Source organism: Sciurus carolinensis, chromosome 9 (assembly GCF_902686445.1).
Source record: "Sciurus carolinensis chromosome 9, mSciCar1.2, whole genome shotgun sequence".
In the NCBI taxonomy this organism is placed as follows: Eukaryota; Metazoa; Chordata; class Mammalia; order Rodentia; family Sciuridae; genus Sciurus; species Sciurus carolinensis.
In genome coordinates this window covers 25,203,868-25,223,611 of record NC_062221.1, presented here as the reverse complement: position 1 = coordinate 25,223,611, position 19,744 = coordinate 25,203,868, and the positions used below count along the sequence as shown (strand labels likewise).

The following is a 19,744-nucleotide window of genomic DNA, read 5'->3' as shown; positions in this document are numbered from 1 at the left end:
TTGGGTGATACTTCTTCTTTCATCCTTTCATATTTTATATATGTTTGAGATTCATTTTAATAATCAGAAAGTCAACTTAATTTTTTGTAGAATAGTGATTACTAGAGGTTGGGAAGGAGAAAGGGGATAAAGGGAGTCTGGATTTGATTGGTACACACTGTTTCCATGTATTGAAATATCACACTGACCCCAATAATAAGTACAATTGGCACATGTTAAAATAAAAATAAAACTTAAAACATAAACCTTATTTTAAATATGTGTTTCCTTCATCAAATAGAATCATACCTCTTCAACTAGACTTTGGCCAAAGTAAGGTTAAAAAATAAAAAGGAAGGCCCCTACAATGAATAATCAAGTTAGACTCTCTGGGCTTCCAGATTCTCCGTGGAAATCCATTTTAAGAAGATTGTTCCGGAGACACAGGGCCAAATGACCATGTAGTCTGTTATATGCATGCAGAAGAGGCAATTTGTAATTCCTCAGATCACTTTAGCCTCAAGTTCCTTTTCACTTATCTTAGGTTGTCAAGTTTTGATGAAACCAGTAAGTAATTTAATTTAGAAATTGGAGTTAGTTTCTCAAACAGTGCTGTTTGGTTTCCAGTTTGCAACTGTTTGTCCTTTCATTGTTTCAGAGGCATTAAACAAGGCAGCAGATAAATTAAAGTGAATAAAAAGTTGCTGGGCAATGTGTGTAATTAATCTTCTCTACTGTCAATTGTAGGGGCAAGAAGGATTCCCTGGAGAGAGTGGACCTAAGGTATTGTGTACTTCACATTACTTAGAAATCTGTCAGAAATACTCCTGGGGTTAGGAAACATATCCTAGGCCAGCAGAAGGACTGTTCCTGCTAAATAAACGTTCTCTGTGGGGAAAACAGGGGAGCCAAAATTTTAAAACAATACCTTTATTTAGAATTATAAGACTTTTAAAAAACATTTCATACCTTGATTTTTTTTTTAATTCATAGGTAAAGGAAGAAAAATAATCCTTTTGAAATTTTTCTTCTGCAGGTTGCTCCTTCCCCTCTATCATATGTATTTTCTTCTTTACTCAAAGGAAAGTAAAACGTAAAGAAAATCAAAACTATCCGATTTCACCTGACTCAATTTTCTCAGTATGCTTATAAATTGTCTTAAAGTATTTTCAACTTTAGGGCTTTCAGTTTTTCTAGAAACATTTACTAAACTCAATAGATGCCGGATCCTGTGATAGGGTCTAAGGACAAAACAAAGGTCTCCCATGGCCGGGGTTCTGTTCGGGAAGATGCACTGTGAACCCAGTGACCAGTGTGCCAACATTGTGGAGAGCTTTGCAGGGAAAAAGAAAACACTTCGGAGGAGACAAAAACACACGTGAAAACTGGCTTCATGTTGGAATCTGTTTAAAAGCACAAGTGTATCTCTGTGATATAGATTTGATTTCAATAACCATTTCATTTTAATGCACTTATTTAGGGTGAGACTGGGGACCCTGGTGGTCCAGGAGAGACTGGACCCAAAGGATCCAGAGGCAAAACGGTAAGCTTCTCAGATTCCCATTGCTGACCACTTCAGCTACTTCGGGAACACCTTCTGCATGCATGTAGAGTCATTTGAATTGTCACTTGTTCCCAAAGTCTTCTAAAATGTGTGGATTTTGCTGGGTGTGGTGGCGCACACCTGTACTCCCAGCAGCTCGGGAAACTGAGGCAGGAGGATCACGAGTTCAAAACCAGCCTCAGCAACTTAGTGAGACACTAAACAACTTGGCAAGATCCTATCTCAAAATAAAAATTTAAAAGGGGCTTGGGATGTGGTTTAGTGGTTATACTACTCATCTCTCAGTGCCAGCAAGAAGGTATCAATCGTTTTACTTCTCTACTGCTCCCTTTTAGTGAACAAATTCCCTGTTCTGGCTGTCAAGGTACCATTGTTATCACTGGAAATTAGGGTTTGTTTTTTTTTAAAGGAATTCTTGTGATCCAAAACAGGTTTTACACTGCCAAAAGTTATCCTATCTCCCTGGAAGATTTAATGCAACTTAATAATGCTCACTGACATCTTGTCTTCCCAAATGAGGTATTGTTAAATTATTTTTAATAAGGTATATGCTAAAAGGTTCCTTTTTAATTTAGCTCAGGAGGGTATTTCTTGAGTTTTGTGAGAACATTTGTGTTTAGTATGTAACTGAATATGTCTTTATTATTTTATGGAGGGACTTAGCTATTGCCTGATACTTTGGATCACTGAGAATAAAGATATTTTTCCAGTATATGTCATAAGCATCAATTCACCTAAGGCTGAGAAGTTAAGAATAGATTGCTTACATTTCATGACTCTATATATCTTAGACTATGTACAAATGAGATGCCTGTTTTTTTTTTTAAAAAGATTATATTATGGCAATTGCATCTCAATGTCTTCATCTCTTTCTTCATAATAGCATTGGTCAAGAGAATTAGCAAGAATAAGATATCTGATAAAAATGTATCATGCTAAGTGAAATAAGCCAATCCCCAAAACCCAAAGGTCAAATGTTTTTGCCGATATGTGGAAGCTAACCCACAATAAAGGGGGCAGGATAGAAGAGAAGTTCAGTGTAGACAAAGGGGAATGAAAGGAAGGGAGGGGGGATAGGAATAGGAAAGACAGTGGAAAAAATAGGACATAACTTTCCTACGTACATGTCTGGAATCCCACCATCGTGTACATCCACAAGAATGGGGTCCTAATTAGAATAATCTATATTCCATGTCTGTGTAATGGATTCTACTGTCATGTATAACTAAAAAGAACCAATAAAAATTTTTGAAAAAAAAATTATACTTGAGGTAGTTTTCCAGTTTTGTCTTCAAGATTAATTTTACTCTGATCTAGTACTTTTTTTTTTCTGCAAACTAAATCAAGAACTTTATGTATAGAGAACATTTATGTAGATTTTAGGGGTACAAAATAAATTCTCTCTCCCTTCTTCCTTCTCCCAAGAGGACTGCTTCCCACTATAATTCCTTTCCTTGAACACTTTTTGGTGGCTATCCTTTATCATTATGCCTTCAAAAAATGACAAAGATTGATTTAATTAGAAAAATAATTGGAAAAGACTTTCAAATTAATCTAGATGTCATCTGCATTGAAATATCTCTGGATCATTTCCTTTGGCTTATTAACAGAACAGTTTAACCTTGAACAGCAGAAGCATGCTAACAAGTTCAGCTCTTTGTTGGGTTTCTTCCCTGGGATGGCACATTAATCATTACAAAAAACAATGAACTAATAGGAAACATATCAACTTTATCTCTTGGCATTTGGAAATATTTGAATTTCTCTTTTGTGCTCCATGTTGGACTGTTTGTAACTTGATATTTTTCACTTACCCAGCTGCTTTTTCCACTGTTAAGTATTTTTGTATTTGAAGTTGAAGTTTTTTACACATTAAAAATTCTCAGGCTTTCCCCTACCGGAGCAGAAGTTTCTATGGGAAGATTTTGGTAGCACCTTGCCTTAAATTCTGAAAATGAAAATTCATGATGATGTTAACCTGTTTTATTTTGCGTAGATGTGTGCTATTTGGATGCGTGCTTTCATAAAAACCCGAGTCTACAGAGTTTGAAGCTGGGCTTTTCAACCTTAGCACTCTTGGCAACTCGGGCTGGATGATCCTTTGTTTGGGGAACTGCCTAGGCATTGGTGGGTGTTTAGCAACATACCTGCCATCTCCCGGCTGGATGCTTCAACCACCCTTCCTGAATACCTCTGCAGACTTTGCCATGTGTTGGGGCAGCGAGGGGTGGGTGGCAAAATTCTCCCCAGCTGAGAACTGCTGGTTTAAAGACTCAAATAACCACACAATGTTAATGTTCTTAATGGCATTTTATCTGTCAAATAAAAAAGAAAAAAAAAAAAGAAATCTAAAAAAGTAATCTCTCTGCCCCCTCAACTCCTCCCATTTCCTTCTCCTCAGAAACCACTTTCATTTCCTAACTTTTGGAATTGGCCACATGCTTCTAAATATCATGCTTGTGGACCAACCTTTTGGTTTTTTAAGTTTTGGGCATTACTGCAAACCTTGCTGATTTACCTTTCGTCATTTGCCTTTGATCTAAATCCCTTCTGAAAACATTTGGGTGCAGCAGGTAACCTATAAATCCCCACCCAGCGCTTCCACCTGACCAGTTTCATCTTGTTTCCATTGTGCTTGGCACCAACCACTGTAGTTCAATTGCCTTTACCTTCACCTGTGGATTCCCTTCACCTTTCTTCTGGGTTGTCTCCCTGTTTCTCATTCCCATTCCCAGACTCCTGGATTTCTCCCCTGCCTCATGGAAAACTCATCCAGTAGCCCACTAAGAGGGGACGAACAAGAGGTACATTTTTTGGATATAGCTAACATCTGAAAATGGCTTGATACTACCTTCAGATGGGGTGGATACTTTGACTAGGACACAATTCTGATTGAAAAATAATTCCTCAGGATTTTGAAGGCAGTCATTTCTCCATTATTTCTAGTTTCTCTCATTACTTTGGAAAGTCCTAGGAAATTCAAATTCCTAACTTTTTTACCTGGCCAATGTTCTCTCCCTAGAACCATATTGGATCATCTCTTGGTTTCTAGTGTTGATATTTCATGGCTTTAATGACCTGTGTATGGTCAATTTTTATCAGTTTTCAAGGATATTAGGTAGGCCCCGTGAACCTGGAAATGTGTACTCTTCAGTTCTAAAAGTATTATTAATTATTCTAATGATTTCCTTCCCTTCCACCTCCACCTATTGCTATTTTTAAATACTTATATTTTGTATGTCAATTTACTCCTTTACTTCTTCTCTCCTATTTCCTAATTGTCTTTTTGCTCTACTTTGTGTTCCTTGACCTTATCTTATAATGTTTCTCTCATACTTTAAGAACTTGTTTTTGTTTACTTCATGTTCCTTTTCTATCATATACTGTTCTTGTTTCATGGGGGAAACGTTTTTTCTTATCTCTCTGAGGATATAAATGAGTATTTTTAAGTCTTCTTTGCCCAATATACTCTGTTTCTTGCATTTTTCTATTTTGATCTGTATTTTTCATATGTCTCAACAATGAGTTATTGCTTCATTTTTTAAATGTGAGAAAAAGACAGATTGGAAGCCCTGAGAAAATGAATGGGATTTACCAACTACATATTTCACTGGAGGCTGATTTGGCTAAACTCATTTTTTGTTGTTGTTGTCATGGTGGTGGCTTTTTTTTTTTTAATAAACCTCTGATATCAGTATTTTTAGGACCTTCTTCTTTAGTCAGATTCCCCTTAAAACATTCTTTCCATTTCCTGCCTGAAGAGTAAAGGTCTATATGCCAACTTTCTAGAAGCCATGTGGAAAAAGAGAGCTGGAGGATCTCACATCTATGGTGCATAGTTTCTCTGAGTCTGCTGTTTCAGTATGGTACCATTGGTCCTCCACTCTACCTGAGTCCCAACTCAGTTTTTCTTCAGTTTATTTCATGGTGGAAAAAAGAGACATTCACCCAAGTGTGGAAAATGAAAGGAGATTTGGGGACTCCTAAAGTTCTTTTCAATTGAGCCTTCTTGTTTGGTCTCTTCCCTTCACTTTCACTTATGGTGGTACCTGGTACTGCCAAAGCCTGAGCCTTCTGGGTATGGGTGATATCGAACACGTTGGTCCTGGGCTTTCCCTGCTGCTGGCTTAGGACAGGTGTTTCAGGTTTGCCAAGTATCCAACACTTACACCTCTGCTTTCCAGCCTCCAAAATTTTGTGTCTATTGTTTTCTTACTCTTTCAAATCCTTATCTTTGTTGCTTTTGCCCTTTTAAAAAATCAATATATATTTGGAAGATATTAGGAAGGACAAAAGTAAATTCACTTACTCAATCTGTCATTTTTCCCTTGGAAAGGTGAACCTATGTCTTCTAAGTAAAATATGGTCAATAAGTTTATTTTTTCATTCAAACCAGCACACTGTCAATATTGTCACATTACACAAAGGACATCAACGATTATTTACTACTCCATAGGCAATGCTTTTACAAATTAAGTTGATTATAGACAACTTCAGTTTTTATTCTTGTAATGACTTTTAAATAGGGAAATAAATATATATTTTTTTGGTACCAGGGATTGAACCCGGGGTGCTTAACCTCTGAGCAACATCCTCCAACCTTTTTTCTTTTTTTTTATTTTGAGATAGGGTCTTGCTAAGTTGCTTAGGGCCTTGCTGAGTTGTTGAGGCTGCCCTTGAACTGCCTGAGCTGCTGGGATTACTAGAGGCTTACACCACTGAGCCAGCATATTATCCTATTTTTAAATAGTAAATCCCAGTTTTCTCAGTGATAAAGTATATTGTTGAATATATGGAAAAAATTCTGACATGCAGACAGATAACAACTGTTGTTTTTATTATTGCTGTTATCCACTTTTCCTTCCAGTCAACTGCTAAATGTTTGTATTGTTGTTGTCATCTCAGGAGGTTTTACTTTTTAATTTTGTTTTCTAGGATTTTTATTTATTTTTTGTAAAATTCACTTTTTAGTCACCTCCATCTCATTTCAATAAAATTTTCTTCTTTGCCCCAGAAATTCCAGTAGTAGCAGTCTTCCCTATCAGATATGATTTGACAGTAGTATTGATTACTACAACAACAAGCTTAAATGCCAACAATAAAGGATTGATTAAGTTATGGTACTTCTATGTAATACAATACCATATGCAGCCATGAAAAGTGATTTTACAAAGAATATTTAATAACATGAAAACATCCAGAGCTACATTCTTAGTTTAAAAGGCAATAGGAAAAAGTATGATCCAAATAAGTTTTTAAAAATTATATGTATATATATATATATATATATATATACACATTTATACAGTTATATCCAAAAACATGAGAAAAGGCACCAAAATGTTAACAAGGATTCTGAGGAAGAAAGGATTGCCATGAATTGTTTTTCTTTATTATTATTTTTTTTTTCATTCTTTGTGTCTTTGGAAATCTCTCAATTTTTTATAGTGAAAGTGAAATTTTCACTTTTCAGTTGTCACCTTTGATATTTGAATTTAAAACAGATACGTGTGTGTGTAAATATGATTTTAAATAAATAAATTCTGCTTTGAGATATCTGCTGGACTTCCAGGAGAACCAGGATCCCCTGGGGAGCCAGGACCCCCTGGACGCAAGGTAAGTAGGAAAGTTAAAACCATACTGGAACCTTTGGCACTTAAAAAGTTATTGCCTGGAAGCTTCATTGTCCAAATACGCACTACTCCTGTTCCTGCTCTTTGGCCCCTATTTTTGCTATTTCATGTGCTTTGCAAAAGGAGAAAAAAAAATGCCAACAAAAAATTATCTCCAGGGAGGTGGGGAAAACTGGGGGAAGAAATAAAAAGTATAAGACTAAAATGAGACTGCTCAATTATCAGTAAATTTTATTTATCTATTCAGTATCTGCCCTCTTCCTACATTCAACACATGATCAGTGAATGAAGGGAAATTAATAAATAATGAATTTGATCAAAGTGGCATCATGTGGAACTTATTATTTGCTTCAGGAGTCCACTGCATTTTTTCCTGGGTGTCTCTTGAGAAGCCAGATTCTTCCCATTCCAAAGATGGGATTGAACGCCTAAAATTAACACCAATTCCGTTATTTTTTTTCTATTCCCAACCTGATGAATATATCTATGCATGTGTATTTATACTTACATGTATGTATGCATCATATACATGTGGGTATATGTACAGAAACACGTATGCATGTGTTCATTTTTGGAAGATGACTTAGGGCAACCTCTCCAGATGTCTGGTTTGAGTCTGGTCCCTTTGTCATCCAACCAATGGTGGGAACAGCCGAAGGTTCCTCTTGGGCTGCTGCTCAGCGGCAGAGGCAAAGCCTGGGGTGAAGGGCTCCAACCTCATCCCCCGGAGGGGCAGCCACGCCCGAATGCTTCCATCCACTTAGTGCCGAGCTCTAGAGCTGCTCCCCAGCTCTGCATGCCTGGGTGCAGCGGCCAGCTCCGTCCCTAGATTCTGCGCAACCCTGTCCTTCAGAGAAGGAGCTGCAGGAGGGCAGCCTCGGAGGCTCGGGACTCCTCCCCGCTTCCCCTGCGCACAGCTGCTCTTAATTAGGTCCTGAGTCTCCGATGGTGCACCTTCTGGCTCCTGATGTGTCTCAAGCTATAAAACACTGATTGTTTGTTTGTTTCCCCAGGGTGTGAAAGGGGCCAAGGGATTGGCTTCATTTTCCGTATGTATCTCTTTCCGCTGTGAGTTCTGAGCGCTCCATTATGTTTATTTAATTCTGCACTTCGTGACCTAGCAGTCTGTTGGTTAATTCTGGTTTTTCTTTGACCTGCAGACATGTGACCTCATTCAATATGTGCGGGACCACAGTCGTAAGTACCCTTGGTAAAACCATCACCCAGACGTCAGCTTTCACAGGAAAGCAGGGAGTCCTGCACTCAGGACCGAGAGGATTTTCCTGCCAATTTCTTAAAATCAGACATGGCACTGCATGAATTTGAGTCAGCATGGACTGGTGGCTCTTAACTCCCCACCTCCTGCCGGCCTGTCTATTGGAACCAGTTCCAAGCCCTTACAAGCAGTAATATAGCTAGTGCCCTGGACCTGGGGAAAATTGGGATTTGAGGTCTCAGCTCTCATAGTGGTGAAATCAATCAGTGGAGAGTCACACTGAACTTCTTTTAAATGATTATTAACACCTGACAATAACTGACAGAAGTGAATTCACTGGTGTGAAAGAGCCAGGCTGGCAGGTGTCCTGGTGGGCGTGAGCCTTGCCCTCAGTGATTTATGGCTTATGACGCCTTTCCTGGAAGGATATGTTTGATTGCTTTTAGTTAGAATGATTGACTTGCTTATAAAACTCAAAATAATGTGTGTTCTGCCAATACATTTTTCTCTCGCTTCGAAATTTTAAAAGCAAGATGGCATTTTGATTTGGCAAATGCTTTTTTGAATTTAAGGCCCTAATAACAAATTCTGCTCTCAAACTATGTGTTGATACCATAAAAAATCCATGTACAAGATTAAGAGTTGACCTTTCCTCATGTGGAATGTCCATTTACATATGCGTAGTACTTCCCAAATAATCACTATGATTGAAAGGAGTCACGAGTTTCCTTGAGGCCTTTGAGGAGGAGGCAGGGGGATGGACAAACAGAAGCCCATTTCTGTAGACAGCATTGTTCAGAAAGACACAGACTTTTCAAAGCTCTAAAAACAGTGTAGCTCAGAACTCTTTTGGTAGCAGAATTGACCATGGTGGGGATCAAAACTGATACGCTGGGTCACAAGGATGGTCGTTCTGCAGCTGAATTAGCACGGTAGGTTTTCTGACACAGGGGCTATGTGAACTCTAAGGAAGCAGGTGTGAGGGGACCTGATCTTTTAACACCTGAGGGGCTCAATACAAAATTGAAAATCCAAAAGTAGGTACAAAGCTATTTCATAAGTTAATACTTAGAACAAGAAGGGAAATCACAACTGCATATTTAACGAAATTGTGCAGTTGTGATTACATAGCTTACATAATTCCTGCATATTTTACAAAAGCACATGATCATTCGAACAACATGGCTAGGGCCTCTTCCAGGCAGGGTCTCTTGCAGGCAGAGCCTTACCAGGTGCCTCTGTAAGTAAGAGGCCTAAAGCAGCTGTCCAATAGAATGTTCTGCAATGATGGGAAGTGTCCACTGCACTGTCCAATAGAGTAGCCATCAGTCACATGTAGCTTTCAACACTTACCATGTAGATAGTGTAACTGAGAGACTGAATTTTTAAATTTAATTTTAATTATTTCAAATTTAAATAATTACCAATGACTCAGGGCTGCCATATTACACAGTGGAGGTCTAAAGCAAATGATCATTTACTTAAGAAGTAAATTCGTCTCTGATGTTTATATGATAATATAGAAATATGTCCACATACAGGTTGAACATCCCAAATCTAAAATCTACAATGCTCCAAAATATGAAATTGTTTGATTGCTCACATGATACCACGCATGGAAAACTTCACACTGGACCCCATGTGATGGGTCACAGTCAAACTACAGGCTCACTAAAAATATTGTACAAAATTATCTTCAGGCTGTGTAAGATATATGAAATGTGAATTTCATATTTAGACTTGGATCCCATCACCAAGCTAACTCATTATGCATATGAATGCAGAAGAAATCTGAAATCTGAAACATTTTACTCCTAAGCATTCAGACAAGGGATACTCAAACTGTATGTACACATGCTACACATATATACAAAACTGTGTGTGTGTGTGTGTGTGTGTGTGTGTGTGTGTGTGTGTAATTGATAGCTATAATATGTACATGGGAAATTTTTAGAGTTAAGGAGATGTACATGGGGAAAATGTAGAGTTAGGACTTTTAACTTTCCAAATCCAGTGCAGTTCCTTACAACATCGTGACCCTTCCAGGCAGATTCTCTGCCTCTGACAGCTGGCAGCAGGCTGCTGATTTATGACTGTATACTTTCCACCACTTCTCCTACCCTCTTCCTTATAGAAGGAATAGTGCTTTACCAAGATTTTGGGCTCTGTCTGCATCTTCTCCAAACCCTAACTATCGCCTTTATTTTTGAGTCATCTACAAAAAGCAGACAAGGCAGGATCTCCCTGCCATAATTTTCCTACACAGTAGAGAACTCTATACTCCTACCAAATAATAACCCAGTCTCCTTTGTTCTTCTTCCCCAGCTGGCAGACATGGTGAGTAATCTTTATTTACAGCATGTTTTAATCAAGCTCCAAAATGTCATACATCTGGAAAGAAGAGTTAGAACAATGTATTGCCTGCCAGCTGATATAAATTTTATCAGGGCTTTCTTTGCTGCCTCATGCTGGTAGCAGAGACCTGCCTCTAATAACTCAGTTTTAACTGAACTTCACAGCTATTTCTCAAGCAATGGGTAGGCTCTCATAGTATTAAAATATTTTAAAGGCTAACATCATCAATTACCTTCCTGCTAGGCCTTTTTTGTAATAAAATTTTCCCTTCATTCTCTCTCTCTCTTTTGCTCTTTTTCTCTCTCATATCCTCTCTGTAGATCAGTGATTAAGGATTAAGACACAGAGAACAGAATAAAGTAGGTATGGTCAGATAGCAAATAAGTGGAATGTGCAGCTTGGGTAATGCAAAACTATGTAGCTCATGCTTAATGATAATTACCAACTTGGCCTTATATCCTTCGGTGCTAGTTTTTCAAGAATTTTACAAATGCTTCTTACCTGTTGTTTTTGTACAAACCGATAATCACCCTGATATGCATTTAAACCCTTCAAGTTTTTATATAAAACCACCAACCCTTGCCCTCTGATTGCTTGTGCATTCATTCAACAAGTATTTATTGAAGGCCTACCATGTGCCAGTCTCTGTTTCAGGTGCTGGGGACACCTAAAATAATAGACTAGGTTCCCACCCTTAGAAACTTCCATTCTCACGGATAAGGAACAACGGAAGGAATTCGGAATCCTATGGCTGCTGTGAATTCAGCAGAGGAGGCTCTGGGGCAGGATAATGTGAGGGAGAGAAGAGATGCCCAGAGGACGGAGACTTCTCTGAGGCAGTGAACTTGAAGTCTGGCTGAAGGAGTCAGGCAGGCAGAGGAGCTCCAAACCCACAGGCCTCGGAGCAGGAAAGACCTCTAGCTATTTTGTTGGAACTGACAGGGCCCCCAGGACCGGTTGGCAAATGAAAACATGGGGCCGTAGCAGAGGCTGCATTGCGCTGGGCTTGGCATGCTATCATAGGGTGCTAGGAATCGTTCTTTTTTTTTCTTGTATCTCTGCACTGCACCTGAAATTTGCTGTTGTTCTCAAATGAAAACATCAAAAGCTAAGCAGAATCAATTTCATATTTGGTCATAATTCTAATCATTTTTTTAATTGCAAAATTAACATGGCCTCAATTTTAAAAAGTCTCCTCAGTCCACCAATTAGATTCAGAGGTTCATAAGTTATTTCCTGTCTCCATTGAGGTGACTTTGATTTGGGTCAAATATTTATTCTCACTGGCCATGTGATAACTCCGTTCACCTGTGAAGGTCAGAGTCAAGGACCAGAAATATCTAATAACCTAGTGCCAGGATGGGCAGGTCCAGTTGACTCATAGCAGGGAGACTTCCTCTTTGGACGGCTTGGGCAAGCCCCAACAGGTGTGAGTTCCTGAGTTCCTCATGAAGGGCCTGTGGGCCTCAGGCTGTGTTCATTATCTCCAGTTCCCTTGCTGGCATGTGAAGGAAAGGAGACACTCCTCCAAAGGAAACTTATCCTTGGGGTTTCGTCTTACCACCCTTTTTCCCAAGGTGAGCCATCTCACAGTTACTGAAGTTTTATTCTTCTTCCTGTACCTGTTACAAAGAACTGTTTTGGGCTCATTTTCATTCATTCAATGTTCATTAGATGGCAGGGACAAATAACCTGGAAGATCAACAAAGGCATAGTCCCTATCACTATATGTCATAAGTTAACAGGAGAAACAATCAGATTATCAAATATAAATTGCCATCTGTGATCAGTGCAGGGTACTAGAATTAGAAGAATAAATCAGAACCAATAAAGAAAGATACATAACTCTGCAATTTAGACATTAGAGATTAACAAGCATAATTCAGAGTTTCTTACCAATAAACAAAGCATTTTTAACTGTTAAATAAAAATTGAGGGCTGGGGATGTAGCGCAGAGGTAGAATGCTTTTCTAACATGCACAGGCCAGTACCAAAAAATAAACTCCTGCTCCTTGGCAAAAAAAATAGTGATCAGTTAAAGCTCTCCATGTTCTCCATTTAGTGACAGTTATTCTCTGTCACAAATGGCAAAGTCTATAATGATAATGGCTAATATTTGCTGAGCACCTACTATGTGCTAGGCACTGTAGTTCTAAGTGATTTATTTGTGCTGAGTCATTTAGTTATCACCACAGGCCAGAGCAATAAGTTTTGACTCAGATTTTGCAGAAAAGGAAACTGATAGAGAGGATAAGTAATTTGAAGAAGGTCATATGTTAGCATTTGGGTCAGGCTCTAAATAAAACCCTTTATTGCCTACTCTTTACATCTAAAGCTCTGTTCTGTCTACTGCATGTCACTTGCAGTTTTTCTGAAATTATTGAAGGGGCTTTCACAGTCATTCCTTTCTAACACTTGTTACATTTCCTCATTAAGACAGAATTTATTTTAGTTTGCATGAAGTTCCAGCAACAAAATACAATACCTTTAATCCAATCTCTGTAGGCTAATGGGCATGACCAGAAGCTCTCTATTTATTTTAGAAGGGATTTGCTAATTAACGGTACAAATTTCACAGCCAATCACATTGAATTCTGGACTTTTTTCTTTTGTGCTTCATTCAAAAGAGCAAACATGGCTTTTAGACTAGCACTTTCAATTATTCAGGATTTAAATATTAGACATCTTGCATGTTTTGTTGTCACATTTAAAGTATTAATGATTTGAGGTTTAAATATTAGAGTAGTTAGCACTGAAAATCGCTCCACCTTCTTGGGGTTTTAAGTAAAGCAGGATCAGCGATATTTAAGGACACGGTCTTGTCTTTTAGGCAAACCTGAATGCCCGGTGCATCCAACCGAGTTGGTGTTTGCTTTGGACCAGTCCCGGGATGTCACGGAGGAGGAGTTCAGGCGGATGAAGGGGATGGTGGCCTCGCTGGTGACAGCCATGCGAGTCCGGGAGAACAGCTGCCCGGTGGGAGCGCGCGTGGCCGTCCTGGCCTACAGCTCGCACGCCCGGCACCTGGTGCGCCTCTCCGACACCTTCCAGAAGGACCAGCTCCTCCGGGAGATCGAAGCCGTGCCTTTCGAGCGATCCTCAGATGGCAGGGAGATCGGCAAGGCCATGAGGTTCATCTCCAGGAACGTCTTCAAGCGGACGCTTCCAGGCGCTCACACGAGAAGAATCGCCACCTTCTTCAGCAGCGGCCCGTCCGCCGATGCCCAGGCCATCGCCACGGCCACCATGGAATTCAGCGCGCTGGACATCATCCCCGTGGTGATCGCTTTCAGCAACGTGCCCTCCGTCAAGCGTGCCTTTGCGGTGAGAGGGTGAAGCTTTTCAACGTTTATTCATTTATTCCTCCTGTATTCAGAAGTCTCAAGAGAAAGCGTAGAACTACATTTCCTTGCCCTCAAAACCAAGGTCATCCTGGGTTAGCAGAATAGAAGGATTAGAAATATTTATTTTGCCGGGCACTGCTTGTAATCCCAGCTCCTGGGGATGACAAATTCCAGGCCAGCCTCAGCAATTGAGCAAGACCCTGTCTCAAAATAAAAATAAAATAAAATAAAAAGATCTGGGGATGTAGCTTAGCTCAGTGGTAAAGCACCCCTGGGTTCAATCCTCAGTACCACAAAAGGGGGGGGGGGAAAGAAGGAAGGTAGGGGAGACTGATTTATTACTTATATACCAGGAACATATTAAACCCTTATATGCATTATACTGTTTAGTTCTCAAAAGTAGTATGTATGAAATGAATAACAGTTGTTCTCACTTTATGAATGAGAAAACTGAGCCTCTACTTCAAAGTTAAGCTACTTGTTCAGGTTCACACAGCTAAGCATAGGCAATGCCAGGTCTTGACTGCAGGTTTACTATTCTAGTGCTTCCGTGAGCTACCCTGCGTTGCATCTGAAGATGCTGAATCAGGAGACCACTAACCACACACAGATGCCACTTAGCCAGGGTACTAGTCATTCCTGTACAGTGAAAACCAATTGGCTAAACTTCATCCATTATAAAAAAAATCCAGATTTTATAAAAGAAAAGACATTTCTAATTATAACTTCCTAAATTGAGGATGAAACTCTTAACATGTAGCATTCCTAAATAAACCACCTGGGATTAAATTCATAATACCCTGTCAATAGTTGCTCCATAGCAGGGTTCCATTACAAAGAACTGCCAGACCCAGCAAAGTATCCTTCCAGTCAGCTGTGTTAGTCCAACATGGTGTTTGCTTCTCGATTCATGTGGAGAGACTCTGAAGAGGGCCCCTAGGCAGCAACAAGAGTATTGAAAAATGAATGCTAAATAAAAAAGGTCAACCAATTGAAAGTTACTTCATTTAGATAACAGAAGATAAAAAGCAACTAAGTTATTGTCTTCAAGTAGGTGAAAAATTACTTCAGAAAATTAGCTGTGATTCAACTTTGTAAAACCTCATCAATTAGAGAAGTAAGGTTTTTTTTGTTTTTTTTTTTAGTACTGGGGGTTGAACTCGGGTGTTCAACCACTGAGAAGCAAGGTAATAGTATCAGGAAACTTCAGGTTAGGTTCAAGAAAGAACCTAATTGACTTACTGTTGGTTGGATTAAATGGTGGTTATGACAGTGCCTTTTTCTGAAGGCCTTGAATGGGGGTAATGACTCACCAGTCAGCGTAACTTCTATCTTTCTAGAGACTGGGGCTAGGACTAAGTGGCTTTTGGAAAGGCTTCCAGCTCTCTACTTTTCTATGAAAATGTTGAAATAAGCAGAACGAAGTTGAAATATATTTGTCATCTGAAAATATAGAGAGCAGTACCTATTTTCTAGAATATTAGAAAATACTCTAGAAAAGTATTGGATGGTTTGAAGCCTCGCACGTAGTAAGCACTGAGAATGATAGCTTTTGCTTTAATGATTATTATCTCTTAATAGCTTGATACTATTAAACCAAAATCTGTTTAAAAATCATGAAGTCTGGGAAGTATCAGAACTGAAAATGCTATTAGCATCATGGAACTAACTCTCAGAATGAGACAGTTATGCACATAAATTAGAAAAGATGGGGGCAAGGCTATGCAAATGAAGCTGGGAGAAGCAGCAGCTTAAAAATTCTGTAAGTGATGTTGATTATACACAGTCCTCATGATTCCCTCATCTGCTGGCTTTATTTAGCCACCAAACAAGAGACAACTTTACATCTTGTTGCAAACAATTGGTGGCACTTGTGATATAAACTTAGACACAAGTCCATCCACCCACTCAAAGGTATGTGCACAGTATATTACTTGTGAGGAGGTATTTTATTGTTTTTTAAGAACTTGAATGTTAGTCATTTCAGAGATTGGTAAATTGGCTTCTCGATTCTACCCAAATAGCCTAGAGACTTTCTTAATGAAGGTTCAAATTTTTGAAAATAGAACTTCATAAAACTGAGCAACACTGACCACCAAGTAGTAGCAGAAGAGTTACTGATGAAGTCAGAATTGGTCCCAAGGTCCTTTCATCTGACAAATGTTTAGTGATCACTGCCTGTATACCAGGTGCTGCTCTAGGCTCTGAGGATAAGAAAGCCAGGTGGTTCCCCCTAACATGACGGGCCTTAAACAGCCCTGCCTGGAAAGGCTCAAAACGGAGGCAAATACCACCAGTTGGTTAGAGCACAATGTCTGGCATTACAGAAGAGAAATTGCAACTTGTGTTTGCTGCCTTTTTTTGTCTTCTATGCATTCTCTTCCGTTGTGTTTTTGTTTTGTTTTGTTTCTTTAGAACAGACCTCAGAAGTCTAATGACACAATGCATCTTTTTTATTTGGGGACCATATTTTAAAACCCTAATTTGCTTTATATTTACCAGGGCTTTTCTAAATCTCAATTCTCCTAGAGTTCAGTGGGTCAAGGTGAAATATGGTACCTGTGCAGACTTGTGTGGTGGGCCTCAAAAGCAGCTGTCCAAGAGCAAGAACCAATCTTCTTGTTTCTTTGCACACGGACTGTGATCACCATCCTCCAAGTACTTCACAATGGTATAAAGTGGAGTGTCAAGCTGAAACATGAAAGGCCATTTTTGACCGGAAAAACCTCAGTCTCCACTTTGTTTCATCACTCGAATTTTTCCTCTAAATTTGTTTGGCAGTTACCTCTTCTGATGAAATTCTGCTACATCCCCATTAAGACTTCCATTTAGGGTGGATCTCACGTATGCTAAGCAAGTATTTTACCACTGAGCTACATCCCTTTTTTATTTTGAGATAGGGTCTCACTAAGTTTGTCAGGCTGACCTTGAACTTGCCATTCTCCTGCCTCAGACTCCCTAGCAGCTGAGATTACAGGCATGTACTATCACACCCAACTCCTTTTCTGATATTCTTATAATATATGTGTCTTTTTTAATTTTTTTTTATTTATTTTTTTTTAGCAAACCTAACTTTTTTTCTTTTATTCTGCTGTTTGGCATTGCAAGTGAGAGATATATTAAATGTAGCATTTGATATTATTATAGATGATTCTAGTGATTGGAGACAGAGTTGAAATTGGAGGGACATCTTTTTAATTGGAAACTTTCGCATTTTGTGCACCCAATCTTTTTATTTTGAAAAGGATTTTCTTTGTTAACTTAAGCTTGTCTAAAGAAAGAATATCCATAATATTAATCAAAAAATTTTAAGGGTGCCAATCTAGGGGGCCCCGTGATATCTAGAGAGGAAACAACAGGGTATCATTCAGAACCATGAGCTGAATACCCCTACTGTCCATCTGTGGATGTTATAGCTGTGCTTTCATGTAAGCTGGTACTTTTCATCCACAAGAAAATGAGCAATAAGAAAAGCAAACAATAGGATGCTTTTATTTTAAATCAAAAGTCCACATTTTGTTTACGGAATTTTTTCCATAATATGTTGTTATTGTTTCTTCAGTGATAAGTGATGGGATGAATGATCTCTAAAATAACATCTTTCAAATGTTGTTGACGAAGAGATCCCTTGAGGGTGGTATTGAAGGAGCATGCAGACCCCCCGTGGACTCTCCCTAGTAAAGCAACCCAGTAGAATCAACGAGAATCAATGATACTGCTTTTATGTTGATGCCAGTATGTTGATACATGAGCCTAAATTGCCAACTAGGGCCACAGCCAGAAATATGGAAGTTGTTATTGTTACAGTGTAGACATGTAGAACACAAGATTAGTTAGCAAATGGCAGCACTCCTTGGGCAACATCTTGAGAAACATTGCTCTAAATTAAGTTAGGACTCATTGATATAAAACTACAATCATAAAAGTAGCTTATGCAGAAAAGGGAAGGTAGGTCTTGTTTGAGACGAGCAAAACTTAAACTGAAGTTTTCTACTTTCTACCCCTCTTCACTGGGACTCGCTTTTCCATAAAACAATGAGGTTGGATTACATGGTTTCTAAGACTTGTTCTAACTCCAACGGTCTGTGAAGTTCTTTCCCCTGGATCCTGGTAGGTGGTAATGAGAAGCTTGTTTGACCTTCCTGGATGGTCTGTGTTCTCTGAACTGACACTGGTTCTGTTCCCCGTCACTCATCACAGTTGGAGCAAGGGTTTGCTAGACTTACACTGTGCACAGAGACATCTCTTGAAATCGTGAGCAGTGCAGACTCTTTCTGCTAGTGCATTACCCGAGGCACTTTGTTTACATATCACCAAAACCAGTTTAAGGTAGCTTAAGTACACACGTGCACATACCATAAGAAAAACACAGTGTAAGGACCTGAATAGGGCCCAAGGTATCCTCTGGTCCTGAGTCCAGGTAGGCTGCCTCTGTGCCACCTGCATGCACAATTCAGCATTTCTTCTAAGAGCAAATACATTCCACTATGCCACCACTGCCCTATCCTCATGGGGTCTTTTTGCCCCTCTTTTCTTACACCACACAATGCTCATTTCCACTACTTTCTCTTTCTTCCTGTCCTTCCCTGGTGTTGTGAGTTCTTTTCTCTATGTATTTGTGTCTATAAATTTAGCCAAAATCTTCAGTTATCACATACTCCATTCAAGTCTTCACCTCCAACCCAGAAAGCATATGACAGCAAACCAGGGGGCTCTCAGAGAGGAATCTGATGAGCAGATATTTCTCTGTTGTACAAAGAATAAAAAATGACAGAAACAGTGATGAGGCTCAGGAAAAGCTCCTTCTCTCAGGTGAGCCTGAATCACCCTTCTCTCATTTCCCATGCTCCTCAGTCCAAAGATACAATGTGGCCAGCCGACTGCCCTAGAAACTCTTCATTAAACATCAACCCTCAGCACCTGCAGACCTCAGGACACCAGGTCCAAATTCCTGATAGAATGGACCTGGCTAGCTCAGATGTTCTTTCCCAGTCCCACTGGCTCTTCTTAGAGAAATGGTGTTGCCCCCATATAAACATGACACCAAGGTCCTACCTCTGTGGATGAAGTGTAGGAAGGAGACTTCTTAGAGAAAGAGGGAAGCCATGAGCTTTAGACAGTAGGATACACAGAACTTAAAATGTCATCTGACCTATACCTGAGACATTCGATAAGATCACACCTACAATTTTTCTTCAGTTATCTGTGAGTCGTTAATGGACAAGTTAATTATTCTTGGTTATTTGGAGCCTCCTCATCTTCTTCTTACTGTGTGCCCTCAAACTCTGTAAGTGGGTTGCTAACAAGGGAAGGAAGTGGAAAGGGTTGGGAGTTCCAGAAAGGAGAGCCAACTAGACTTGGGTTCGAGTCTGTGTTAAAGCCAGTTTTAATGCCTAGTGCACAGTGGAAACCTGGACTTCACACGGATCTCTGGTACTTGGACATGGGGACAGGGGTCTTTAATTTTCTTCTTTAAATTTTGTGAGTGTCTGGTGTCCTTTGATCAGCTGTTAACCTTGCTGTGCTTCACTTTCTAAAATGGGGATGTTGAACATAAGAACTAACCTACTGGGTTGTTGAGATAATGGATATGAGGTACTTTATGCTCCTTACTGACCCACATGACACCCACTCTGTGCCAATAAATGCTTCA

General features: G+C 39.4%; 1 protein-coding gene across 1 annotated transcript in view; it reads left to right on the top strand.

The window, feature by feature from the left end:
- The window catches only part of Col6a6 (collagen type VI alpha 6 chain), a 98,505-nt gene that overhangs the window by 61,143 nt on the left and 17,618 nt on the right, over positions 1-19,744 (top strand). The window contains exons 27-33 of the mRNA XM_047563006.1: positions 727-762; positions 1,460-1,522; positions 7,097-7,159; positions 8,190-8,225; positions 8,337-8,373; positions 10,718-10,729; positions 13,578-14,071. Coding sequence (XP_047418962.1) covers positions 727-762; positions 1,460-1,522; positions 7,097-7,159; positions 8,190-8,225; positions 8,337-8,373; positions 10,718-10,729; positions 13,578-14,071 — 741 coding nt within the window. The remainder of the gene's footprint in view (positions 1-726; positions 763-1,459; positions 1,523-7,096; positions 7,160-8,189; positions 8,226-8,336; positions 8,374-10,717; positions 10,730-13,577; positions 14,072-19,744) is intronic.